The sequence below is a fragment of the Mesoplodon bidens genome, assembly GCF_964165515.1.
Source record: "Mesoplodon bidens genome assembly, chromosome: 15".
In the NCBI taxonomy this organism is placed as follows: Eukaryota; Metazoa; Chordata; class Mammalia; order Artiodactyla; family Ziphiidae; genus Mesoplodon; species Mesoplodon bidens.
Window position 1 is genome coordinate 16,347,268 of NC_138171.1, and position 21,743 is coordinate 16,369,010.

Sequence of the window (21,743 nt, forward strand, 5' to 3'; positions counted from 1 at the left end):
CAGGAATTTTCCGGATGAGGACAGGATGCACTCTGGGTATCCACATCCTCCCTTTATAAAATGGGACAAAATTAGGCAATGGTTTCCAAACGCCAGCTGACCCAACACCCCAAATCACTTAAGGAACTTAATAAAAATTTAAAGATTCTTGGAACTCATCCCAGAAGATTCTGATTCAGGTCTGGAGTGGAGCCCCCAAAAGATGTCATCTTAAGAAAATTCCCCATATGCAGCAAGATTCGTAAACCATTGAACCATAGAGGCTGAAATCAAATTGACGTGGGAAAGGAAGGTACTATGGACAGGGGAGAAAGGCAGGAAGGGTGAGGGAGACTCTATTTTGAGAATGAAGGGTGGGAACAACCATGCCTGGTATCTGATTTAGTCCCATTGCTGGCCAGTATCTGGGGCCCTATCCAATTTTGGGCTCATCAACCAACCATTCAGGGAGACAAAGCACTTTATAGTTTATGATACCTTTTCGCCTTCATGAGCTCATGGATCTTCACAACGACCAAGGTTCATTTGGTAGATGAAGAAATTAATGATCAGAGAGCTGGGCAAAGTGTCCAGCCTCCCACAGCTTTAAGTGGGAGAGCCACTTAACTAAACCGCCTCTGACGACAGCTTCTGATCTGACCTGAGGCTGATGCCACTAGTCAAAGGAACTAGTCCTATGTCCCCAGGAAAAATCCGGCTCATCTGACACTTAGATATACTGCCCTGAAAGAGGATTGTTGACCAGTGGCCAAGTCACCCCTTGTCTCTTTACTTGCAGGTACTGATGTCCAAGACCAGCCCATCTTGTCCATCCAACCATCCATCCATCCATCCATCCATCCATCCATCCATCCATCCATCCATCTATCTATTCATCTGCCCACTCACCCATCACCTCATCCATCCATCCATCCATCCATGCATCTTTCCAGTTATTTATTCATCCACTTGCCACATCCACTCACATATCTTTCCATCCATCCCATCCATCCATCATCCACCATACCCACTCACCCATCCATCACATCTATTCATTATTCCATCCATCCATCTACCCACCTGCCCATATTCCCTGCTACTCATTCATTCGTTTGTACCATTCGTTCATCTATCTCTCCATTTCATTCGCATCCATCCATCCATTCACCAGCCCATCACACTGATTCATCAAAGCAACTACCTATCTACCCACCCAGATATCCATTCATTCATTCATCCATCTTCTCATTCATTCATTAAATAAACCTCCTTCAAGTTCTACGTGGGACCAGGTCCTATGGTAGCCCGGGGTATAACAAGAAGCATCAGACATATACAGACCTTGCCCCCGAGGAGATTTGAGATGCTTACAAAAATGGCAGAGTCCCGAAGGGCCAAAATAAATAATCATCAAGGGAAGCTTGCTAAAAGCAAAACAAGGGTAGGAAAATAACAGAGCCAGGAGTTAGGTTAGCACACAGATATGCACACCATAGCATCTTATCCTCACAGTTGCTAAGGACAGCCCCAAATCTGGCACTGAGCTAGATGCTGGCACCCAAAGCAAATGCTGCAACATGAGTCACAGTACACTCAGTTGTTGCAGATCCTACTCAGCAGCTATTCCTGTTTCCTTATAACACAGTGGTGTTTCATGTGCCCAGGGCACATTTGGAAATGGCAGGAGACATTTTCGGTTGGCACAGCTGACAGGAGGTATGCTATAGCATCTAGTGAGTTGAAGCCAGGAAAGCTGCTAAACATCCTACAGTTCAGGATCCTACAGGTCAGTCCCTTTACAGCAAAGAATTATCCACGCCAAAATATCAGTAGTGTCATAGTTGAGAAACCTGTTATAAGGGAACCCTAATTTGGTTTGCAGCAGCATTGTGCCAGACAAGAAAAGACCATCATTGGTCTAAACCTTTGCTGTGTGTTCCCATTTCTTTCCATTTGACACTTCCCAGCTTTCCTTGAACTAAGGAAGTCTGCTGGGAGGTTTCTGGGAAATTTTTGCTTTAGGGGAAAAGAAACAAGTGCTTGGAGGAAAAACCCTTCCAGCTTCAGACACTTAACTGCACATGTGATACCTCATACTGTGACAGCCACCTTGGGTCTGTAATGGGGCAAATCGAGAACCAAAAGCCAACACAGTGAGGATGGCAGGGAGGTAGGAACGGAAGAGTACAGACCTGGTGGACATTGCTGACCATTGTCATAGGGCTGTTTCTTTAAAACTGACCTCAATTCATTCATCCAACAAATGCTTACTGAGCACTTATTCTGTGCCAGTCACCATGTGAGACGTGCAAGGCTGAACAACGCACTGAAGTCCATGGCCTCATGGAGTCTATAGTCTAGTGGGGGAGACAGATGCGACAAGACACACAATGATTTGATCAGAGTAGTGATGAGAACTATAAAGCCGAATCCAGTGTCCTGTGGACGCACTGCAAGACCAGGGAAAGGTCAAGTTTGCCCAATACCACCACACCAAAGCTCATTAAAGACTATCTATCCTACTAAGGTTCAAAAACGTGAGACAGCAGTTGGGATTTATTTCGTGCTTGCTTTGTGCCGGGCACTGTTCTAAGCACTTGTGTGTGTGTATATATATATATATATATATATATATATATATATATATATATATATATATATATATATATGTATATGTATATATGTATGTATATATTTTTTAAATTTTTATTGAAGTATAGTTGATTTACAATGTTGTGTTAATTTCTGCTGTACAGCAAAGTGACTCAGTTATACATACACATACTCTTTTTCATATTCTTTTCCATTATGGTTTATCATAGGATACTGAATTCCCTGTGCTGTACACTAGGACCTTGTGGTTTATCCATCCTATATATAATAGTTTGCATCTTAAGCACTTGTACATTAGTTCTTGTGATCCTAACCACAGCCTTGCCCTCCACTGCCTCTCCCAGGGCTCTGCTATGAACCATGTTCCTTACCCAGCAACTCACCTCTGCGATTGCAACCTTCAGAGGTTATTATTTTCCCCAGTTGAGAATCCCAGAAGAAGGGGTTTTACTCAAAGCACTTGTTTTTTTAATCAGAAAGTTCATCTTTCCAGAACCTCCCAGCAGACTGCCCTAGTTTATTTTACAGATGAAACATCTGAGACTCAGAGAAGGGTAGGTTATACAGCTTAAAAAAAAAAAAAAAGGCAGATCGAGAATGCTAACCCAGATTTATTTTATCTGAAAAGCAGGGTCTTTTAGCCAATGTCTCTCTCTCTCTCTCTCTCTCTCTCTCTCTCTCTCACACACACACACACACACACACACACACACACCAGCAAATGCCCAGCTGTTCCAGGATGGCAGTGTTCTCTTGTTGTTGATGCATGCTGCAAATCTGGGCATGGGAGCCCTTCTTTCTCTCCTCAGCCATATCTGTAGCTGAGCCAAGAGGGTCAGCACAGATGGACAATGTCAGGTCTGGAGTCACATGGGTTTTTTTGAACAATCCTAAACTTTAGTTTTCTCTTCTGTCCTTGGAGATGATAATGTTATTTATCTGAGACAACTGTTTTGAGAATTAAATGCAGTAATAGGCATAGAACACCCATCCGTCCATCCATCATCCATCCATCCCTATCTGACCCACTGGGAGATGATGAGTCTTCCTCTGGACACAGGGTCAGCCAAGTCTCACAATTGTGTTTTAACCTTGGATGAAGCCGCCCAGGCATGCCCAGCCCTTTAGCTATGCTATCTCCTCTAACCACCGCCCCCTGTGAGATAGGTCCTGTTGTTCTCTCCATTTTACAGATGAGGAAATAGATTTAAAGATGGGAAGTGACTTGCCCAAGGTCACAGAGCTGGTGTGCAGGATAGGTCCCCAGGCTGTTTTTGGCTCCACAGCCTCTGCCATTTCCACGGCCTCACATACTCCTGCTTGATAGTGAAAGAAAGAAGATCCCCTGGACCAGTCGAGAGACCAGTCCCTGATTCCTTGAGGCCATCCACCCTTAGCTAATGATGATATCAAGGAATATTTACTGAGTCCTTACGACGTGCCGAGGGCTCACACCCTCGCTTTCCTTTAGTCCTGCCTGCAAGAAGCCCCTAAGACACCCTCTGTCCACTTCAGAGAGAAGGCAACCAAGACCCAGAAATGATGAGTAATTTGTCTAATGTCACAGAACAAGAGCCGAGATCGACTGGATTCCAGAGGCCAAGCTCTGCGCATGCATGTGACTGAAATCAGTTTATAAAATGCACCAAATTTTTGAAAATCCAAAATGTGCAAAAAAGTAAAACAAACATTCTCTTGAACTTCCCTCCTTAGAAACAAAGCTCTGTTACCGGTTTCTTTGTGTCCTCCCACTAATTTTCTACGCAAATACAAAGGCGTGTACATATATATGAGTATATCTGTTCTGTTATGAGAAATGTAATATGCTATACTCTCTTCAGCTTACTTTTTTCACATAATTACTTGGAGGTCCTTCTCTATCTGCAAACAGATCTGCATTTTTTTTTCTTCAACAACGGGATAGCATTCCAGCCTAAAGAGGCATCATGCTTTATTTACCCATCCTCTATTGTTGGTCATCGGGGTTACTTCCAATTCTGGAGTTACCCGGAGCAGCAGAGCCTCAGTCCTTCACCAAAACACACTCTTCCCTTACCCTGCATCTAAGTTACACACTTACAGCAAAGATCATTCTCATTTTCCAATGCTCCAGGCTGTGCGTTTCCTTCTATGGCTTCCCCTTGCTGAATTATCCAGAGCTGATGGTCCTCCTTAGAGGGGCTGGCCAACTCTCCCCTTGGGTCCCATCCTACCTAGACCAGGAGCTAGTTCCGTGAACGAGACCCAGCGAGCTTCCCTGCAGGCTTCAAAATGAGGATGATGCTTCTAGTTCCACGCTCTGTGAAATTTCCTAAAGACCCCCAGGATGCATCCCCACACAGGCTGTCTCTGTGGGCAGGCAAAGTGAGCCAAGCCCCTACCCTGGGGCTCCTGCAGCCCCTCCAAGTACTTCCCATATCGGCTCCGCCAGGCCTCAGTTTAGGAGTTTAGTGAAGCAAGTCACATGCCTCCCTCGGGTTTCCTGCCATTCTAGAGAAGCCCTTAGAGGGTCTTTGGGGTGCTAGGAAACACGTAGAGGGCCATCGCATGGTCTCCCAAACTTAACGTTGGTCCCACCATGTCCAGTCTTCCCCCGAAGCCCAACTGCAGACCCCACTCACCATAGGAACTCTCCACCGGAGCCCCGAGGGGCGCGTTCACACTGACCATGGCCAAGCCCGCCCAGCCGGAGACCTGGGGGCATGGAGGAGCCTGGGGCCCACACACAACCACAGCAGGAGCTAGTCCACCAGGAAGGCAGTGAGTGCAGCCAGCTGCCACTGCCCGGTTATCTTATTGATTCTTCTAATCACCCAAGGTGGGTGGATACGTTAAAGAGTAACCAGTCACTTAGGGAACCTGTGGCTGGGGACTGTCACTGTTGCCATGGCAATGACAAGCTGGCCAGACCAGAGGTCCACTAGGGCCCCAGTCCTGCATTCTGGGGTTGGGGGCTCTTGGAGCCAGAATGTGGGGGACACCAGCCCCCTCACCCCTCACTTGAGGGAAAGGACTGGCCAGGAGAGGATGAGGAGGTGAGAGTCCAACCTGGGTTGGGTTTTATGGCTCCAAACAATGGGTGTGGCAGGAGGCAACAGGGAAGGGTAGAGGAGAAAAGGAGGAAGCTGGGGGATTGTATTTATTGAGCGCCTACTGGATGCTGGGAGTTGCAAGAGGCATTGCCTCATTTAAATTAAATCTTGAGATGAGGAAATTGAGGCACAGAAAGAAGTTGCTTGCCTGGAGTCTCCCAGCTGGTACAAAGAGGAGTTAGAATTACAACCCACGATTCCCCTTTATCTAGCATATATTTATTGAGCACCTACTGTATACCAGGCTCTGTGCTAGACTCCAGTGATATAGAAATGAGCAAAGAGACATCATCTCTGCACCCATGGAATTGTGGACTAATGGAGGAGATGGGCATTAATTAGATAACATTAAAGATATTATTGCAAAGACATAATTACAGATGGTGAGCGCTACGAGGAATGGAGAAACACAAGTATGCCTCCAGGCCCGTGGGTCAGAGGCACTCTACCTGCTCCCTCCACCGGTCCGTTGGTCTCCTTCGCCACACAAAACACAACCTACTGCCGAAATCTGCATCCTGGCTTCGGAATGCAGAGCCATCTTGCACCTTGGCTGTCCTGCATACTAGGCTACCATCTGGCTTTTGGGGGAACAGTCCCATTTCTTTTATCCCAATGTTGGGTCTCACAGCCTGACTTGGAATCCTGAGCTCAAGGTCTTCATCATGATGGGGAGGCTCAAATGAGAAGTAGGAAAACCTGGGACTCAGAAAAGTCAGAAAGCCCCAGCTCCACCATCATCTTGCTGTATAGTTTTGGGTACATTATTTCATTTTCTCATAGTAACACCTACCTCACGTGTTGCTTCACTTCTAAACTAGTTAATTGATCTATTCCTCTCTGTCCACAGTCTCTTCTTCCCAGTGTGCTTGCTCAGCCGCCTCAAGGGGACCTCTCATCCCCTACTGATGGACACTGGGGTGTCTCCAGTCCTTTGTTCCTTCTGTTTCCTCCCTACCTGTTGCACCTTCCTGTCTTAGTTTCCTCCTGTCCAGTTTGAAGCCCACAGTCCATCGTCTTAGTTTCTCTCTTGCTTCTGTCTCAGTTCCTTTCCTTCTAGCCACCTGACAAAAACCCAAGCCTGGAAGAGCCTAAGTATCTTGCTTTCTTCATGCCTATGAACCAGCAGCCAATCACTGTTGAAAAAAAAATCACTTAGCGAGACAGATGAGGGCCACCAGAGATTAATGATCAAGAATTTCAACAGGTCCCTCCACACTGCCTGGAACTTCTACTCTGTTTCTCTTCTCCTTGCTTTTCTATTTTCTGCCTCTATTTCAGATCTTTTCTCTCCTCAAAACTTTTCCATCTCATTCTCAGCAGGCTGAGACTCTACCTTCTTCACAGAGAAAATAGAAGCTTTCAACCTGGACCAGCCTCAACTCCCCACAAAAATTCACCTGCATCGGGCTTCCCTGGTGGCGCAGTGGTTGAGAGTCCACCTGCCGATGCAGGGGACACGGGTTCGTGCCCCGGCCCGGGAAGATCCCACATGCCGTGGAGCGGCTGGGTCCGTGAGCCATGGCCGCTGGGCCTACGCGTCCGGAGCCTGTGCTCTGCAACGGGAGAGGCCACAACAGTGAGAGGCCCGCGTAACGCAAAAAAAAAAAAAAAAAAAAAAAATTCACCTGCATCTGCACTTTGTTCACCTCCTTCCCTCCAGATCCACGTGGGGCCACACCCTCCCTCTTCCCACTGTCAGGAGCCCCACATGACCATGTGTGAGTTCTCCTATATATTCAACCTCTCCCCCTTTAAGCTTTAAAAATCAACTTTACTGAGGTATAATATACATATAATAAAATGTACCCTTTTTTAGGTGTATAGTTTTATGAGTTCCGACAAATGTATACACCTATGGAAATATAACCTTAAGATACAGAACATTTCCATTGCCCCCAGAAGTTCCCTTTATTCCTCTGCAATTAATCCCCCCAGCACCTCCCACTCCAGGTAACTGCTGATCTGCTGCTTGTCACACTAGAGTAGATTTGTCTTTTCTAGAGTGTCAGAGAATCAGACAGGATTTACTCTTGTGTCTGGCTTTTTTGCTCAGCATATTTGTGAGTTTCACCTGTGTTAGTGTCCTTTTTTCTTACTGAGTATTATTCCATTGAATGAATATACTGCAACTTGTTCATCCATTCACCTTGTAACGGACATTGATTGGGGTTATCTCCGGTTTGGGACAATTATGAATTAAGCAGTGATGTACATTCATGGACAAGTCTTCTTGCAGGCATATGTTTTCATTTCCCTTGGTTAAATTTCTAGGAAAGGAATTGATGGTTGATATGATATGTATATGTTTAATTTATAAGAAACTCCAAAACTATTGTCCAAAGTGGCCGTACCATTTTGCATTCCCACCAGCAAGGTAAGAGAGCTCCTATTTACTCCACATCCTTATCACTGTTTGTTGCTGTCAGTCTTTTTAACTTTAACCATGTGATGTGATCTTTCCTTTTGCTTCCATTTACTTGAAACTAGTCTTTTTTTTTTTTTGCGGTACGCAGGCCTCTCACTGTTGTGGCCTCTCCCATTGCGGAGCACAGGCTCCGGTCACGCAGGCTCAGTGGCCATGGCTCACGGGCCCAGCTGCTCCGCAGCATGTGGGATCTTCCCGGACTGGGGTACGAACCCGTGTCCCCTGCATCGGCAGGCGGACTCTCAACCACTGCACCACCAGGAAAGCCCTAAACTAGTTTTATAAATGAAGCCAGTAGTAAATTCATGTGTTAAAAATGAAAATTGTACTAACAGCATAAAATGAAATATAAGACTTTCTCCTACTTTAGTTCCCCCATCTCACTCTATTGAACTTTTAAACAAATTCTTGTATGTATTTCCAGAAATTATACACCCATACACTGCTATGGACAGAACTGTGTCCTCCCAAAACTCATATGTTGAAGGTCTAACTCCCAATGTGATTGTATTTGAAGACAGGGCCTTTATGGAACTAAATAAGATCAAATTAGGTCATAAGGGTGGTGTCCTTATCCAATAGGATTAGTGTCCTTATGAGAAGAGACATGACGGCGCCCTCTCTCTCTCTCTCCTGCCCCCACCATATGCAGACATAGTGAGAAGTAGTTGTCTGCAAGCCAGGAAGGGAGATCGCACCAGAACCCAACTATACTGGTACCTTGAGCTCAGACTTTCAGCCTGCAGGATGGGAAAAAATTTTCTCTTGGTTAAGCCACCCGTCTATGGTATTTTGTTATGGCAGCCCAAGCTGACTCAGACATACACACATGTAAATGCATATAAATACACAGGAACATATTAAACACACTCTCTGTCACTTACTTTTCCCTCCTTAGTGTCTAAGGGCTATCTCCATGCCAACATACCTGCCTCATTCTTTGAGTGGCTACGTATTGTGTGAATGTCCTATAGGTGATTTTTCTAGTCTCCTATTGCTGGACACTAAGGTTGTCTCCAGGCTTTTGCCACTACATAAAGTGAATGTCTTCATAAACTTCAAAAATGTCCTGACCCAGATGTGGGGAGTATATCTGTAGGACAAATTTCTAGAGACAGAATCCTATCAATATTTAAATATGCTACAATATCTCTTTTATTAAAAAAGCAACTTCTGGGACTTTCTTCACAGTCCAGTGGTTAAGACTCCATGTTTCCACTGCAGGGCATGTGGGTTCGATCCCTGGTGGGTGAAATAAGATCCTGAATGCTGCACGGCCAAAGAAAATCAACTTCCTTCCATAGCTTCCTCTTCCATTTCAGTGACTATGTCACCTCTCTCCTCCCTCTTGATGTTGAACTTTTATTTTTTATTTTTTGGCTGTGTTGGGTCTTTGTGGCTGCGCGTGGGCTTTCTCCAGTTGCAGCGAGCAGGGGCTACTCTTCGTTGCGGTGTGCAGGCTTCTCGTTGTGGTGGCTTCTCTTGTTGTGGAGCATGGGCTTCAGTAGTTGTGGTATGCGGGCTCAGTAGTTGTGGCTCACAGGCTCTAGAGCACAGGCTCAGTAGTTGTGGTGCACGGGCTTAGTTGCTCCGTGGCATGTGGGATCTTCCCGGACCAGGGATCGAACCCGTGTCCCCTGCATTGGCAGGCGGACTCTTAACCACTGTGCCACCAGGGAATCCCGATGTTGAACTTTAAAAATAGCCATCTACACTAGCACCAGGTACTGTTGCAAGTGCTTTCCATGTATTCATTCATTTAATGTTTTGAAGGACTAATGAGGCAGATGTGATTAGTGTCCCCATTTATAGGTGAGACTGAGGCACTAAGATCTTGACTTACGCAAGCACACTTGGCCACTGAGTTAAATTTGTGCCGAGGCAGTCTGGCTCGAGTCCATGCTCTTAACCCTCTTGGTTGGTGAATGTATGAGCAAATGAGAGATCAGTTGGGATTGGGGGATGAAGATCTTCAAGAACCATAAAATATTACAGGGGTTTGAAAGCTGTTTCAGATTTCTTGCAGCAAAAGTTCCCTGGTGGACTTCCCTGCTGGCACAGTGGTTAAGAATCTGCCTGTCAATGCAGGGGACACGGGTTCAAGCCCTGGTCCGGGAAGATCCCACACGCCATGGAGCAACTAAACCCATGAGCCACAACTACTGAGCCTGTGTGCCACAACTACTGAAGCCCGTGCACCTAGATGCCGTGCTCCACAACAAGAGAAGCCACCGCAATGAGAAGTCCGTACACCGCAACGAAGAGTAGCCCCCGCTCGCCGCAACTAGAGAAAGCCATGCACAGCACTGAAGACCCAATGCAGCCAAAAAAAAAAAAAAAAAAATTCCCGACTTCAGTTGGAACAGCAGCTTAACCAAGCCAGGAAACTACCTGAGTCCTTGCCCCCGGGTCTGCAGGAGCCAAGGCACGGCAAACACAAGCCTCCCCACCTGGCTCATTTCTCCTTGACCTGGGCTCTTCTCAGAGACAGTCTCAGAAATGGGGGAAACTGGGAGGTCATCTGGAATTCCCAGTGGCACTTTTTGTTTCATCGTCTCTACCCTTGTCCAATCCCTGGGTTTCTCCCTTCTTAGCTGAGAGGCAGGAGAGTGAACGGGTTATGACATTGGGCATTGGAGTCATACAGAGCATATTCAAACCCAGCTTCTATGGCCTCAGTTTTTATGTCTGTAAAATGGGGATGGGATCACCTAAGATAGCAGTGATAAGTCACTGAAATTAAGAGTGTACAAGCAGCTCGTAAATGCCAGTGGTCATTCTCGTTATCCTGATACTCAAAACAGCACAGGCATTGAGGTTGCATGGAGCTGGAATCAGATCCCGTGTCTGCTCCTTACTAGCTATGTGACCCTATCCATGCCATTGAATCCAGAGGGTCACATGCCACTTAAATTTCCTGAACATTTTGGGAATTTTACATAGGGTTGGCAAGGCGTTTCCCCCCCACCGTCCAATATAAGTACGTTAATAATTTTTGAGGAAATCTAACATTTATTATCACCATTGTATAATAAATGAAAGGACATTTTAATACGCGCCCCCCCCAAAAAATGCAGGCAGGATATAATCTAAGAATAATGAACTCAGAACAGCGTCCTTGTTTTTATTTCACTACTGGGCACTTCTGCTAAGCCTCATTTTTCTTAGTTGTAAAATGGAGTGATAATACAGACACATGCACGTGTGATCTAGCTGATGTACCTGGTGCAAAGGAGGGGCTGAGGGGCTGGTAGCCCCTCCCCTGGCCTTCCTCTTGAGCTGGTTTCCCCTCACTCCATCTCCCCTACTCCATTTCCCTCTCTCCTCTTTTGACCCTCCAGAGAGCTGAGACAGGGACCAGAAAGAGCCATTGCACGGGATCTCAAAGGACTTTATTGGGGGCGGAGGGAGGTGGTGTTGATACGCACAAGACATAGCCCAGGTGGGAATGACCAAGAGGGAAGAAAGCTCACTCCGTTGACAATGTAGGGACTCTGGGGAGAGGGGGCCTGTTTTTCCATCCAGGTCTTTGAATGGAGCTCTCTCCAGCCAGGCAGGGAGTGGACCCCAGCTGGAGGGCAAGGTCTGAGAGAGATTTTACTATCTCTAAAGACAAAAGGACTTCTGTGTGTTACGATAACTGGGTGGGGTGGGGTGGGGAGAGGGGAAATGGTTTCTGGGAATGAGAATGAGATTCCATGGGAGAAATAAGGAGGGTGAGAGAAAGAGAGACAAGTAGGCGAAAGAGAGACACCAAGGCAGAGAGAGGGACAGGAAGAAAAAAAACGCTGAAAGAGGGAGGTCCCTCAGGCCAGCTTTGGCTTTAGCCTCTCAGTTCTGACATTCAGAGAGGGGTCTGGAACAGCCTGAAGGGATTGTCAGAGCCTGAGCTTAAACCTGGGTGCTTTCGTGGACAAGGACAAGCCGTGCAGCTCTCAGTAAGTCACACCCCTTCACTAAGCCTCAGTATGCCCATCTGTAAAAGGGGTGCCTGGGCCCTGCGGTGGCTCCAGTAACATACACTGTGGGTGGGGTGTCCATATGCTAATTTCAGTTATTTTTTAAAAGCTGGGAGCTGAAATGGTCCCATCTTAGAGAGGGAGACCACAGGTCCTCAAAGGCTGCCCAGAAGCTGGTTGGCTATTATTGGATGAATGAAGGTAGGTTTCAGGGTAAAGATTATTTAATAAATACCTTTTATTGGATGGACAAAGACTTGTGGATTTGAGGCCTGAGAGTCACAAAACTGCTGCCACTGCTCCTTCCAGCCCTGACTCTGGGAGAACTGAGTCAATTAAAGATGGAGGCCTCTTTCCCGGAGGCCGGAGGAAATTAGGAAATGGAATCAGGAGGGAAAATTCAGACTGGTGAAGTAAGCGCAACTCATGTCCTTAAAAAAAAATCCCTTGACCCGGTCTTTGGGAAGGGACTCTTGGAGGGTCAGGCCCAGCTGGAGTCCTGCCAGAGCCCAGGGAAAATTCAGAACCACAGGAGCCTGTTGCATTTGAGCCCCTAGAAGCACATGTTGCTGTTGCAGCTGCCTTGGTATCTGGGAGGACAGGCAGAACACGGCCTCCCCATCTTGTATGGCGCCTCGCCGATCCAGTTGCCCCTGGAAGAGAAAAGGTCCCAGGGAGGCGGGGTCGGGGGACAGTTACATGGAGCCACCTTCACAGAGGTTTCCAAATCTCAGCACTGCCACTGTCTGGCCCTGTGACCAAGTCACACCTGCAAGTCTCAGTGTCTTCATCTGTAAAACCAATAGAAGACTTCCCTCCCACACAGGGATGCAGCAGCAAATCAAATAATGGAGCCACGTGCGCGTGCGCATGCCTCTAACACCTCACCTGGCAGATAAGTGACTCCCCAGGACATGCTGATTTTCTTATTCCTTCCCCCCACCTCCCCTCCCAGCACAAACACCCCCCCTCCCCTCCCCAGTGGGCAGATCTGAGTTCTGGTCCCGGATTCTGCCACCTGCCAGTTGGTGACAGAATAAACCTCCTCATTTCTTGAGCCTTGATTTTATCCTCTGAATAAAATAAATAAATGAAATGGTGTCCATAAAAATTATGTGAAAACACTTTGTAACTTATAAGGTGGTATGCAAATGAGAACTAGAATAATTAGATACTGAGTATAATTCACTCATGGGGGACATGCCCATGAAGCCTCTTTGTGGCCACTGCTGTACATTTATTTCTTCAATGGCCTTATCCCAAATCCATCCTACCTGCTCCGGAGTTAATCCTCTCAATGAACCACAGCCTTTAGGGAGGAGGAGGGTAGGGAGCCATTGCTTTAAGGTTACAGATTTTCTCTTTGGAGTGATGAAAACATTTTGGAAATAGTGATTAACGCCACTGATTAACGCCATTTAAAAATGGTTAAAATGGCAAATTTTATGTTACATATATTTTACCACGATTGAAAAAATGAATAACGTAATATACCCAAAACCCACTGAGTTGTACACTTCAAAAGGGTAAATTATACGGTATGTAAATTATATCTCAGTAAAGCTGTTTAAACTTTCATCATAATCATTCTCCTGCTCAAGAACTTTTAGTGGCTCCCCATTGCCTGTGCAGGGGTTGGCAATGTAAAGGGCCAGATAGTAAATATTTTAGGCTTTGGAGGCCAAATGTCTTTATTGCATGAAAGCAGCCCTAGACGATACGTAAACAAATATCGTAGCTGTGTTTCAATAAAACTTTATTTATGAAAATAGGCAGGAGGCCAGATTTTGGCTGTGGGCTGTAGTTTGCTGGTCCCTAGCTTATGAGTCACGTCTACAGCTTTCAGACAGGCCTTCCAGACTGCTCTAGCAGCAAGTGGATCCAGCTTACACACCTCATTTTTCCACAACTCGCTTCTCCATCCCAGCCCACAGATTTCTCTTTCCCCCCCTCTTTGTCTTCTCAAAGCCTAAAATCACTCCCCCAGTTCTTGCTAAGAGCTACCTAATAATCTCACCACTGGCCTGTAGTGTTAGTTACCTTTCAAGTCCCAGTGCCTTATTTTCTCACACATTAAACAAACACTCTTTGTGGACAGAAATGGAATCTTTTTCCTCCAGAAGTGAATGTTGAATGACTATAAGTAAAGTCAGCCAAAGTGCTTAGAAAAGTATGCATTTCTGGTTTCATATGGGTTCATTCATTCATTCATTCAACAAACACTTCCAGAGCATCTAGTGGGCATCAGGACTTGTGCCAGATGCTGTGAGTCCACCATTTCCAAAAGGTGCTCCCGGAGTGAAAACATATGCATGTTTGTAAGTACATAAAAGATCTCCAGAAGGTTATGCAAGAAACTTACAGAGGGGAAGTGTGGGCAGGGGAGGGAGACAACATTCTGTGTTTACCTTTTTTCATACCCACTAAATTTTATAGCATGTACATCAGTATAAAATGTAATACATTTTTAAACAATAATAAATAAATATATCAAACGCTACCAGTTTTTCCAACAGGAAAAAAAAAAAGGGTGTTCCTGGAAGTTTGGGGACAGGGAATGTGGGTGGTGGAGACACCAGGGGTGATGGAATAAAAGTCATTCTTTTTTTGTTTAATTTAACCACTTAGAAAAGAGTTCTGCTTAAAAGAACAAAGGTTTGAAATCACTGTAGTAAAAGGATACCAAAATGAATCAGGTCTATTTCCTGCCCTCAAAGAGTTTATAACCTAGTTATAATCCTGGCCACTATTTATTTAACATGTACTATGGGCAACTATGTACCAAGATCCTCTGTGAGCCAGGTAGCATCAGCACTATTTTAAAAGAGGAGACTGAGACCCAAGGAGATGAAATGACTTATCCAAAGTCCTCAGTGTGTACATGGTAGAGCTGAGAACCAAACCCACGTCTAGTAATAAGAGTAAGAACCAACATGTATTCCAAAATTATTATGAGCCTGGGGACATTACCTGGGTCAGCTCACTTAATTCTCTCAACAATTCTATAAGTAGATACCATTTTACTCCCATTTTGTAGATGAAAAACAGGCATGGAGAAGTTGAATCACAAATCTGAACTCTGACAGTCTTGACTCCAGAGCCTAAAAATCTTAACAACTATATGGTTAATAGTCAATGCTTCAAAAATTCAGTATGTCAGCAAATTGGAACAGTTCCTTAAGCTGTGTGTCATGGAATTTGCTTTGTTGCATTTTTCCATATCTGATAAAGCTGGGCTGCATTATGACACTTTGTCAATAGATGTCTCTGTCTAACAAATATCTTGACTTGAGTATCTGAGTTTGGGCTACCAATAACTTCCAGAACATCAGGTTAGTACATTAGATAGAATATGAAATCAAAAGACTTGTGTTTCAAACAGCTCTGCTACTTGTTGGCTTTGTGACTTTTGGTAAATTACTTAATCTCTCTGATCCTCAATGTCTTAATCTGTAAAAAGGGTAAATATTTTCCGAGTGTCCTTCCCTTTTTCCTTCTTTCATCTCTTCAATGAGATAATAAGGGGAAAGTGTTTTGTAAATGATCAAGAGCTACGTGAGAGTAAAAGGCAGTTATGACTGTGTAATCTTGAAACTCTGAATATCATGTTTACTTAGAATTCGTTCCCATTTGTGTATGAGAGTCTGTAATCTGTTTTGTATGAGAATCTGTTGCAAGTTTGTATACTGTACGTTGGATGGGAACTCCCATCCCCCGTTCTCTGTGTTTCCAGGAGACTAGCATATGAAGACCACTCTTGACCTCTCTCCCACCAAGCTGACTGGAGAGTCTGGGAGAAGCAGCTGAGCATGCTCATTGCATCCTTCCTTTCTTTCCTATGGGACCTGCCTCCCTGTAGGGAGTATGTATTCTTGGTTGCCGTATTTCTTGTGGGAAGCTTAGAGGAGCTGGCACTGCACTTAGAAGAGGCCTATGGTTGGCCAATGTTGCCTGTCAATGGATATGAAGGTCTAATTCAACAGTGAGATATTTGCAGGCCCACTTGACTGGCAGACCTAAGCCACATTCTCCACTGTTGGCTTCATCAGGGACACTGCCTATCCACCTGCCTTGGTCCTCTGTCTATCTCCCAATCGATTCTGAAACTTGGGTAAAGAAAAAGGATTCTTGATTGACTCTAAAAGTACTGAATTGTATGGTGCTCAGGTTATTTAGAACGGAGGAAGGCAGGGTGTCCTGTATGTCTTCCATTTCTGAGAATCCTGCCCACTCCACCTCAGGGTCCACCCTCCAGCCCCAGAGCCCCTCTGCCTCAGAGCTGCACTCACTTAATGGCGTAGTTGCAGACCAGGTACACAGCCTGGTGCCAGGTGCTGCCCAAGACACGGATGCTGCCACAGGTGTGGATGGCACAGCCCAACCGATTGGAAGATGCCCACACCATCTGAGGAGGGACAAAGACAAAGGAGGCTGTGAGAAGTACTTGGGGCTGAAAGCTTCTTGGGCTTGCTCTGTCAGGGTGGATGCATTAGATAAGGTTTTCCTGGGGGGAGGCACCTGTCTCAGGGTGAGGGGACTAGAGGCATATTGTACTATAATGTTTCTCAAAATGTTTTCCACTATAACCAACAGTAAGGAATACATTTTATATTGTTACCCAGTGTACCAACACACACACACACACACACATACACACACACACACACCCTTACCCCTCCTCAGACAATTTGAACAAAAGTTTTATGAACCAATATTTAATCTTATCATATAGAATGATATATGCTAATATGTTCTATACCTTTCAATTAAATTTCTTTCTTTCAATGTCTGAAAATCATTGTCATGTTGGAAGTTAAAACACAAACTTTGGAGTTAAACAGCCTTGGATCAGAATCTCAATATCACTAGCTGTGTGACTTTGACCAAGTCACTTAACCACTCTGTGCCTGGTTTCTCCTTTGGTAAAATGGAGGTAATAATATTTCATGGATGTCAGGAAGGACATTTGGTTTAGGCCTCACATTTCCTAGGGGGTCTCAAATTTCAGTTTTTGACATTTACTGCAAATGAGTCACAGAGAGATTGGCAGGCCTGAAAGCAGACATTTTTCCTACCATTGAAAACTTCTGGTCCTGTTTCTTGCAACATTATACTGCATTGTATTTTTATGTATAATAAGTGGTAACAACTTCAATATTAGCACTCAAAATATACTACAATCTTTTGTAATCTTATTTGGCATTTCTTTTTTTAAGACAGCAGGAGCCTTAGAAAATAAAAAATACTAGAAAATGTTTGGACCTACTGAAGTCAAAGGCAGTCTTGAACTTGTCAGACCACACATCTCCATTTTGGGGTCAAACAATACGGTCTGCCAACCTAAGACCTTCAAAACAAGATCCAGTTCAGCTCAATTCAATGTACACACAACTTTCCAGGAACAGGCTCGTTATGTAAAAGGAAGTCTGTTAAGGGCCTCTGTTTTATTTCTAATTGCTGTCCCACCACATTCGTTTTCTTCTAAGGTAGAGGATTTGTTCTTTCATCAGCCCTACATCCCAACAAAGGTGTACCTGGGTATAGTGAGAGCACACAGGGCCACTGCAGCGCAAGGGGCAGTGCGGGGTACAGTCCTTCGGGGCCGGAAACAAGTAATGTCGCTTCTCCTCAGACCAAGACTTCACGAGATCCACCACGGAGCGGTACCTGCAGAGGCGGAGAAGATAGAAGAAAAGTCACTCTACCATCAGCGTGCTCAGTGACCTTGCTGAGTGATGGAGTGAAGGAAAGGCAGAGGTTCACTCACCGGCCAGAATGGATGGAGAGGTTCTGGCCCACGTATCTCATCAGCTGTGAGGGCCCGTGGGCCCAAATGCACTGGGTGGCCCAGGCCTCAGCAGACCTGGCCAGCCGCTCGTCCCAGACCTGGGAAAAAGAAAGGTCATAAATTCTCCGGGGGAACAAACACCATCATTTCAACAGTGTCTAGAGATGCACGTATACATGGTACGTTGACTCCCCATCTCCTTTGGAATCCTGCAACAAATCCACTTGATAAATTAGAACACTGAGGCTCAGAGAAGGCCTACGACTTCAAGGTCAACGGCAAGTCCACACCAGAGCCGAGATCCACACCTAGGTCTCTGACTCCTAGTCCAATGCCCTTTTTCCTTCACTGGACTTCAAGCTTGGGGCTCTCTGATCCAAGTGGGGTCCCAGGGTATTGGCCTAGGAGTTCCCAGCAGTCCCTAGAAGTGACTCAGCCCAGAGTGATGGGAAGAGAATGGATTTTAAATTTTATTTATTGTATTTGTTTCAATGTGTTTATTTTTTTTTAAAGATTTAATTTTATTTATTTTTGGCTGCCTTGGGTCTTTGTTGCTGCATGCGAGCTTTCTATAGTTGCATCGAGCAGGAGTTACTCTTCCTTGCAGTGTGGGGGCTTCTCTTGTTGCGGAGCATGGGATCTAGGCGTGTGGGCTTCAGTAGTCGTGGTCCACGGGCTTAGTTGCTCCACGGCATGTGGGACCTTAGTCCCCAGACCAGGGATCGAACCCATGTCCCCTGCATTGTCAGGCGGATTCTTATCGACTGCGCCACCAGGGAAGTCCCCAATGTGTTTATTTAAACATTAAAATTTTTTAATTCAAAAGGTTCTTTTTTTAATAGTGAAAACATGAACAAATTTAATATGTAAGATGTTTGAAGGAGGAAAAGTGGAGAGTCTTTCATCCCCATCCTACACTAGTCCCTCCAGCCACCCTGACCCTGGAGGCAACTGTCACTGTGAGTTTCTTGTGTCCTGTTCCAGAAATATTCTACACCTTTAAGTATATTATATATGCACATATATATTTATATATGTAATTATATATCTTATATGGTATATACATAAAATAATTATATATTACACACATACAATAATTATTTATATATATATGAATTTTTTTGACAAATGGCAGGACTCCAGACATTCTATTTGGCCCCTAGCTCTTTTCACTTAACCAGATGGGTTACCTTAATGATGATTCCACATCAGTACACAGAGAATACCTTCCTCATCCTTCGTAACAGCTTCTTAATTTTCCAATCTCTGAATGCTCCAACTTTTATAACTTGAAAAAGCATCACTTCAAAAACAAATACTAGTTCCCTTCCACTCTGACTTCCTAGGATTCTGAGATATTCTTCTTTTATTCGTTTCATCTGTTCATTCAGCAAATATTGAACAAGGACTCACAGTCTAACAAGGAAATGAGATGTTCAACAATCATTACAGTTGGCGGGTGTGAGAATGTGAAACGGGACCCGGTCTTTCTTGGAGCCAGTGGAGGGAAAGGGCTCCTTAAGCAAGGGATGTTTAGCCAGATGCTGGTCCTGTGGGCTGAAGACAGCTAGTGAAGCAATGGGGCTCCCCAAAGAGGGGTCCAGACATCTCCCCAGAGATGTTGGGCTCATCCATTTTTAGGGAAAGCAGAGGAAGGTTTCCTTCGCGCCACAAAGGGGTGAACTGAGGTAGGGGTATGCAGACATCAAACCCACACTCACTGACACTCCTCGGGCCCCTGGTGAGCTGTCTGGCTCTCTCTGTCCTACAAAGCATGCAATAATTAAACACCTGTTGTTGGGGGGGGCCTCGCATGCAGGCTGGTGCTCAATAAATGTGTCGTTGTTTGAAAACTAGAAGGCCTTCTACATGCCAGTCACTGTGTTGATCAATGGATGAGTCAGTTAATGAACAAATAAATGGCTCCGCCGCCTCTAGCTGCCATTTGGGCTCCTATCCCCACCCCTCCCAACACCTCATTGCGACCTGATGTCGTATTACACATAAATTTTGTGGTTGATCTTTGTTTTCTATCATCCCCACTAAAATGGAAGCTCTGTGAGGGACGAGACCTTGTCCATCCTGTTCTCGGCAGCGTCCACGAGGCTTAGCGTGGTGGCTGGCTTCAAGCAGGAGCTGGTACGTAAGTGAATGGACACACTGCAAAAGTATAAGCATTTGCAGGCTGTTGAGGGAGTAGGTGTTTGTCTTAGAGGGGGCAGGCCAACAATCCCTTTGCCTAAAGAAATCTGTGGGTGGACTGGAAGCCTATCTCTCCAGGCTGGTTTGGGACAATGGTCCCGGGGGAGGGGCTGCGATAAAGAGAAAGGTTCCCTCCTCCCCTCCGGAGTCTGGCTTGTGGGGGGCTGGGGTGAGAGCCCCCCACCCTGCCTCTTTGAAGGAAGACATCCCAGCTGCCTCTGCGGGTCAGCTGCTGTTTCTCCTGAGCCTGAGACCCTCCCACTCCCATCCCAGGTACCAGACCCCATCTCTTCAAATTCTACCTCCACGGGCTTGCTGAGGACAGTTTGGGTGTGTCCATCAAACCCCTGGGGCAAAGAGACAATGGCGGGGAAAGCTCCAGCCACCCGCCCCCTGCGGCTCCCTGGCTGGAAGCCAGAATTCTTGGAAAAGGTATTGTGTTCGTTAAGACAGCTTTAGCAGCTGGCAGACCTGGGATGCAATCCCAACTGGATGACCTTCAGCAAATTAATTCTCTGCATCTTGATTTCTTTATTTGGAAAATGGAGATAATTCCCACCTTGAAGGAAGAGGGTTACACGTAAGTGCCTGGCGCACAGGAGATGCTCCATAAGTCACAGTCCTCTGCTCCTGCCTGCAGAAAGGACTTATATAACTGCCTTCGTTTTCTCATCTGTAAAATGGGCAGACGAATTCCTGCCCATTCCACAGGGCCCAGATGCCCAGATACTAGCTAGTGAGGCCAGGCTCGTGAATGGTCCAGTCTTTCCAGGACACACTGAGTGGACTGGCGTTTGCTGCAGGAGGCACTGGGAGGGCATGGGGACTCACCATATACTCCATGTTGGCGGCAGGTGGGTGCACGCTGGCCCGGATGTGGTTGTGAAAATCCAATAAGGCACTCATGTCCCGGGCAGAGATGTGGCGCTTCCGCCGGTACCAGGGCACCCCCAGGCCAGTCAGGGGTCGCACAGCTGTGCCCTCGGTCTGGGCCAGTGCCAGGGTGGCATTGGGCATCAAGGCGTTCATTGTCTGGCCTGTCCAGAAGAGCAGGCCTGCCAGGCCCATGGTGCCAGGCAGCAGGGGCATAGCTGGCTGGAAGGGTCACACGTCTGGCCTTGTGCAGTCAGAGCCGGCTGCCTGGAGGGGGCGGTCATGAGGGCACCAAACCCTGAGTGCTCTCCAGCATTACCACCCCAGAGGATGCTATCTACTGGGAACTTGGCAAAGACCTCCTGACTCGGCTCTCGTCCAGGGGCGCAACACCCCATTCTTCCCACCCCAGTGGACTAAGTGGATGGGGCAATGGGAAGAAATGCCCAGACAGTGGCTAAATCTGGACGAGGCCCTGGGGTGAGATGACGCTGCCACTTCAAAGCCAGGGTTTCGTTTCACCAGCCCAGGAGGCAGACCCCAGTCCTCCCCAGCCTGGACACCCTCTTCACCAATCTTACTGGAAGTGGGCTCCGTCGGTGCCCTCAGAGGGGCAGCACCCACCTTCCCCAAGGTGCAGTGCAGGGCACTCTTGTCCCTGGGTTGCTGCAATTTCGGGATTGAGAGCAAGACAGAAAGAAGCAGAAAGAAAGTAAAATGAGAAACAGAAAAGAAAATGAGGGAGAAGAAAAGGTGATTGACAGAAAGATACAGAGAAAAGGCATGAAAGAAAGAAAAAGGTAGATACA

The 21,743-nt window shown here is 46.1% G+C and overlaps 1 protein-coding gene across 1 annotated transcript; it reads right to left on the reverse strand.

Annotated features, from left to right (window-relative positions):
- Positions 1–12,624: 12,624 nt before the first annotated feature.
- On the reverse strand, positions 12,625–21,263 carry R3HDML (R3H domain containing like; the record flags this gene model as incomplete). Its single annotated transcript, XM_081256502.1, has 5 exons — positions 20,893–21,263; positions 17,839–17,957; positions 17,606–17,738; positions 16,361–16,476; positions 12,625–12,724 (listed from the first exon to the last, which is right to left on the reverse strand). Exons 1-5 carry the CDS (start codon positions 21,148–21,150, stop codon positions 12,625–12,627), a joined length of 726 nt encoding a protein of 241 aa, XP_081112628.1. The 5' UTR covers positions 21,151–21,263.
- Positions 21,264–21,743: the final 480 nt, after the last annotated feature.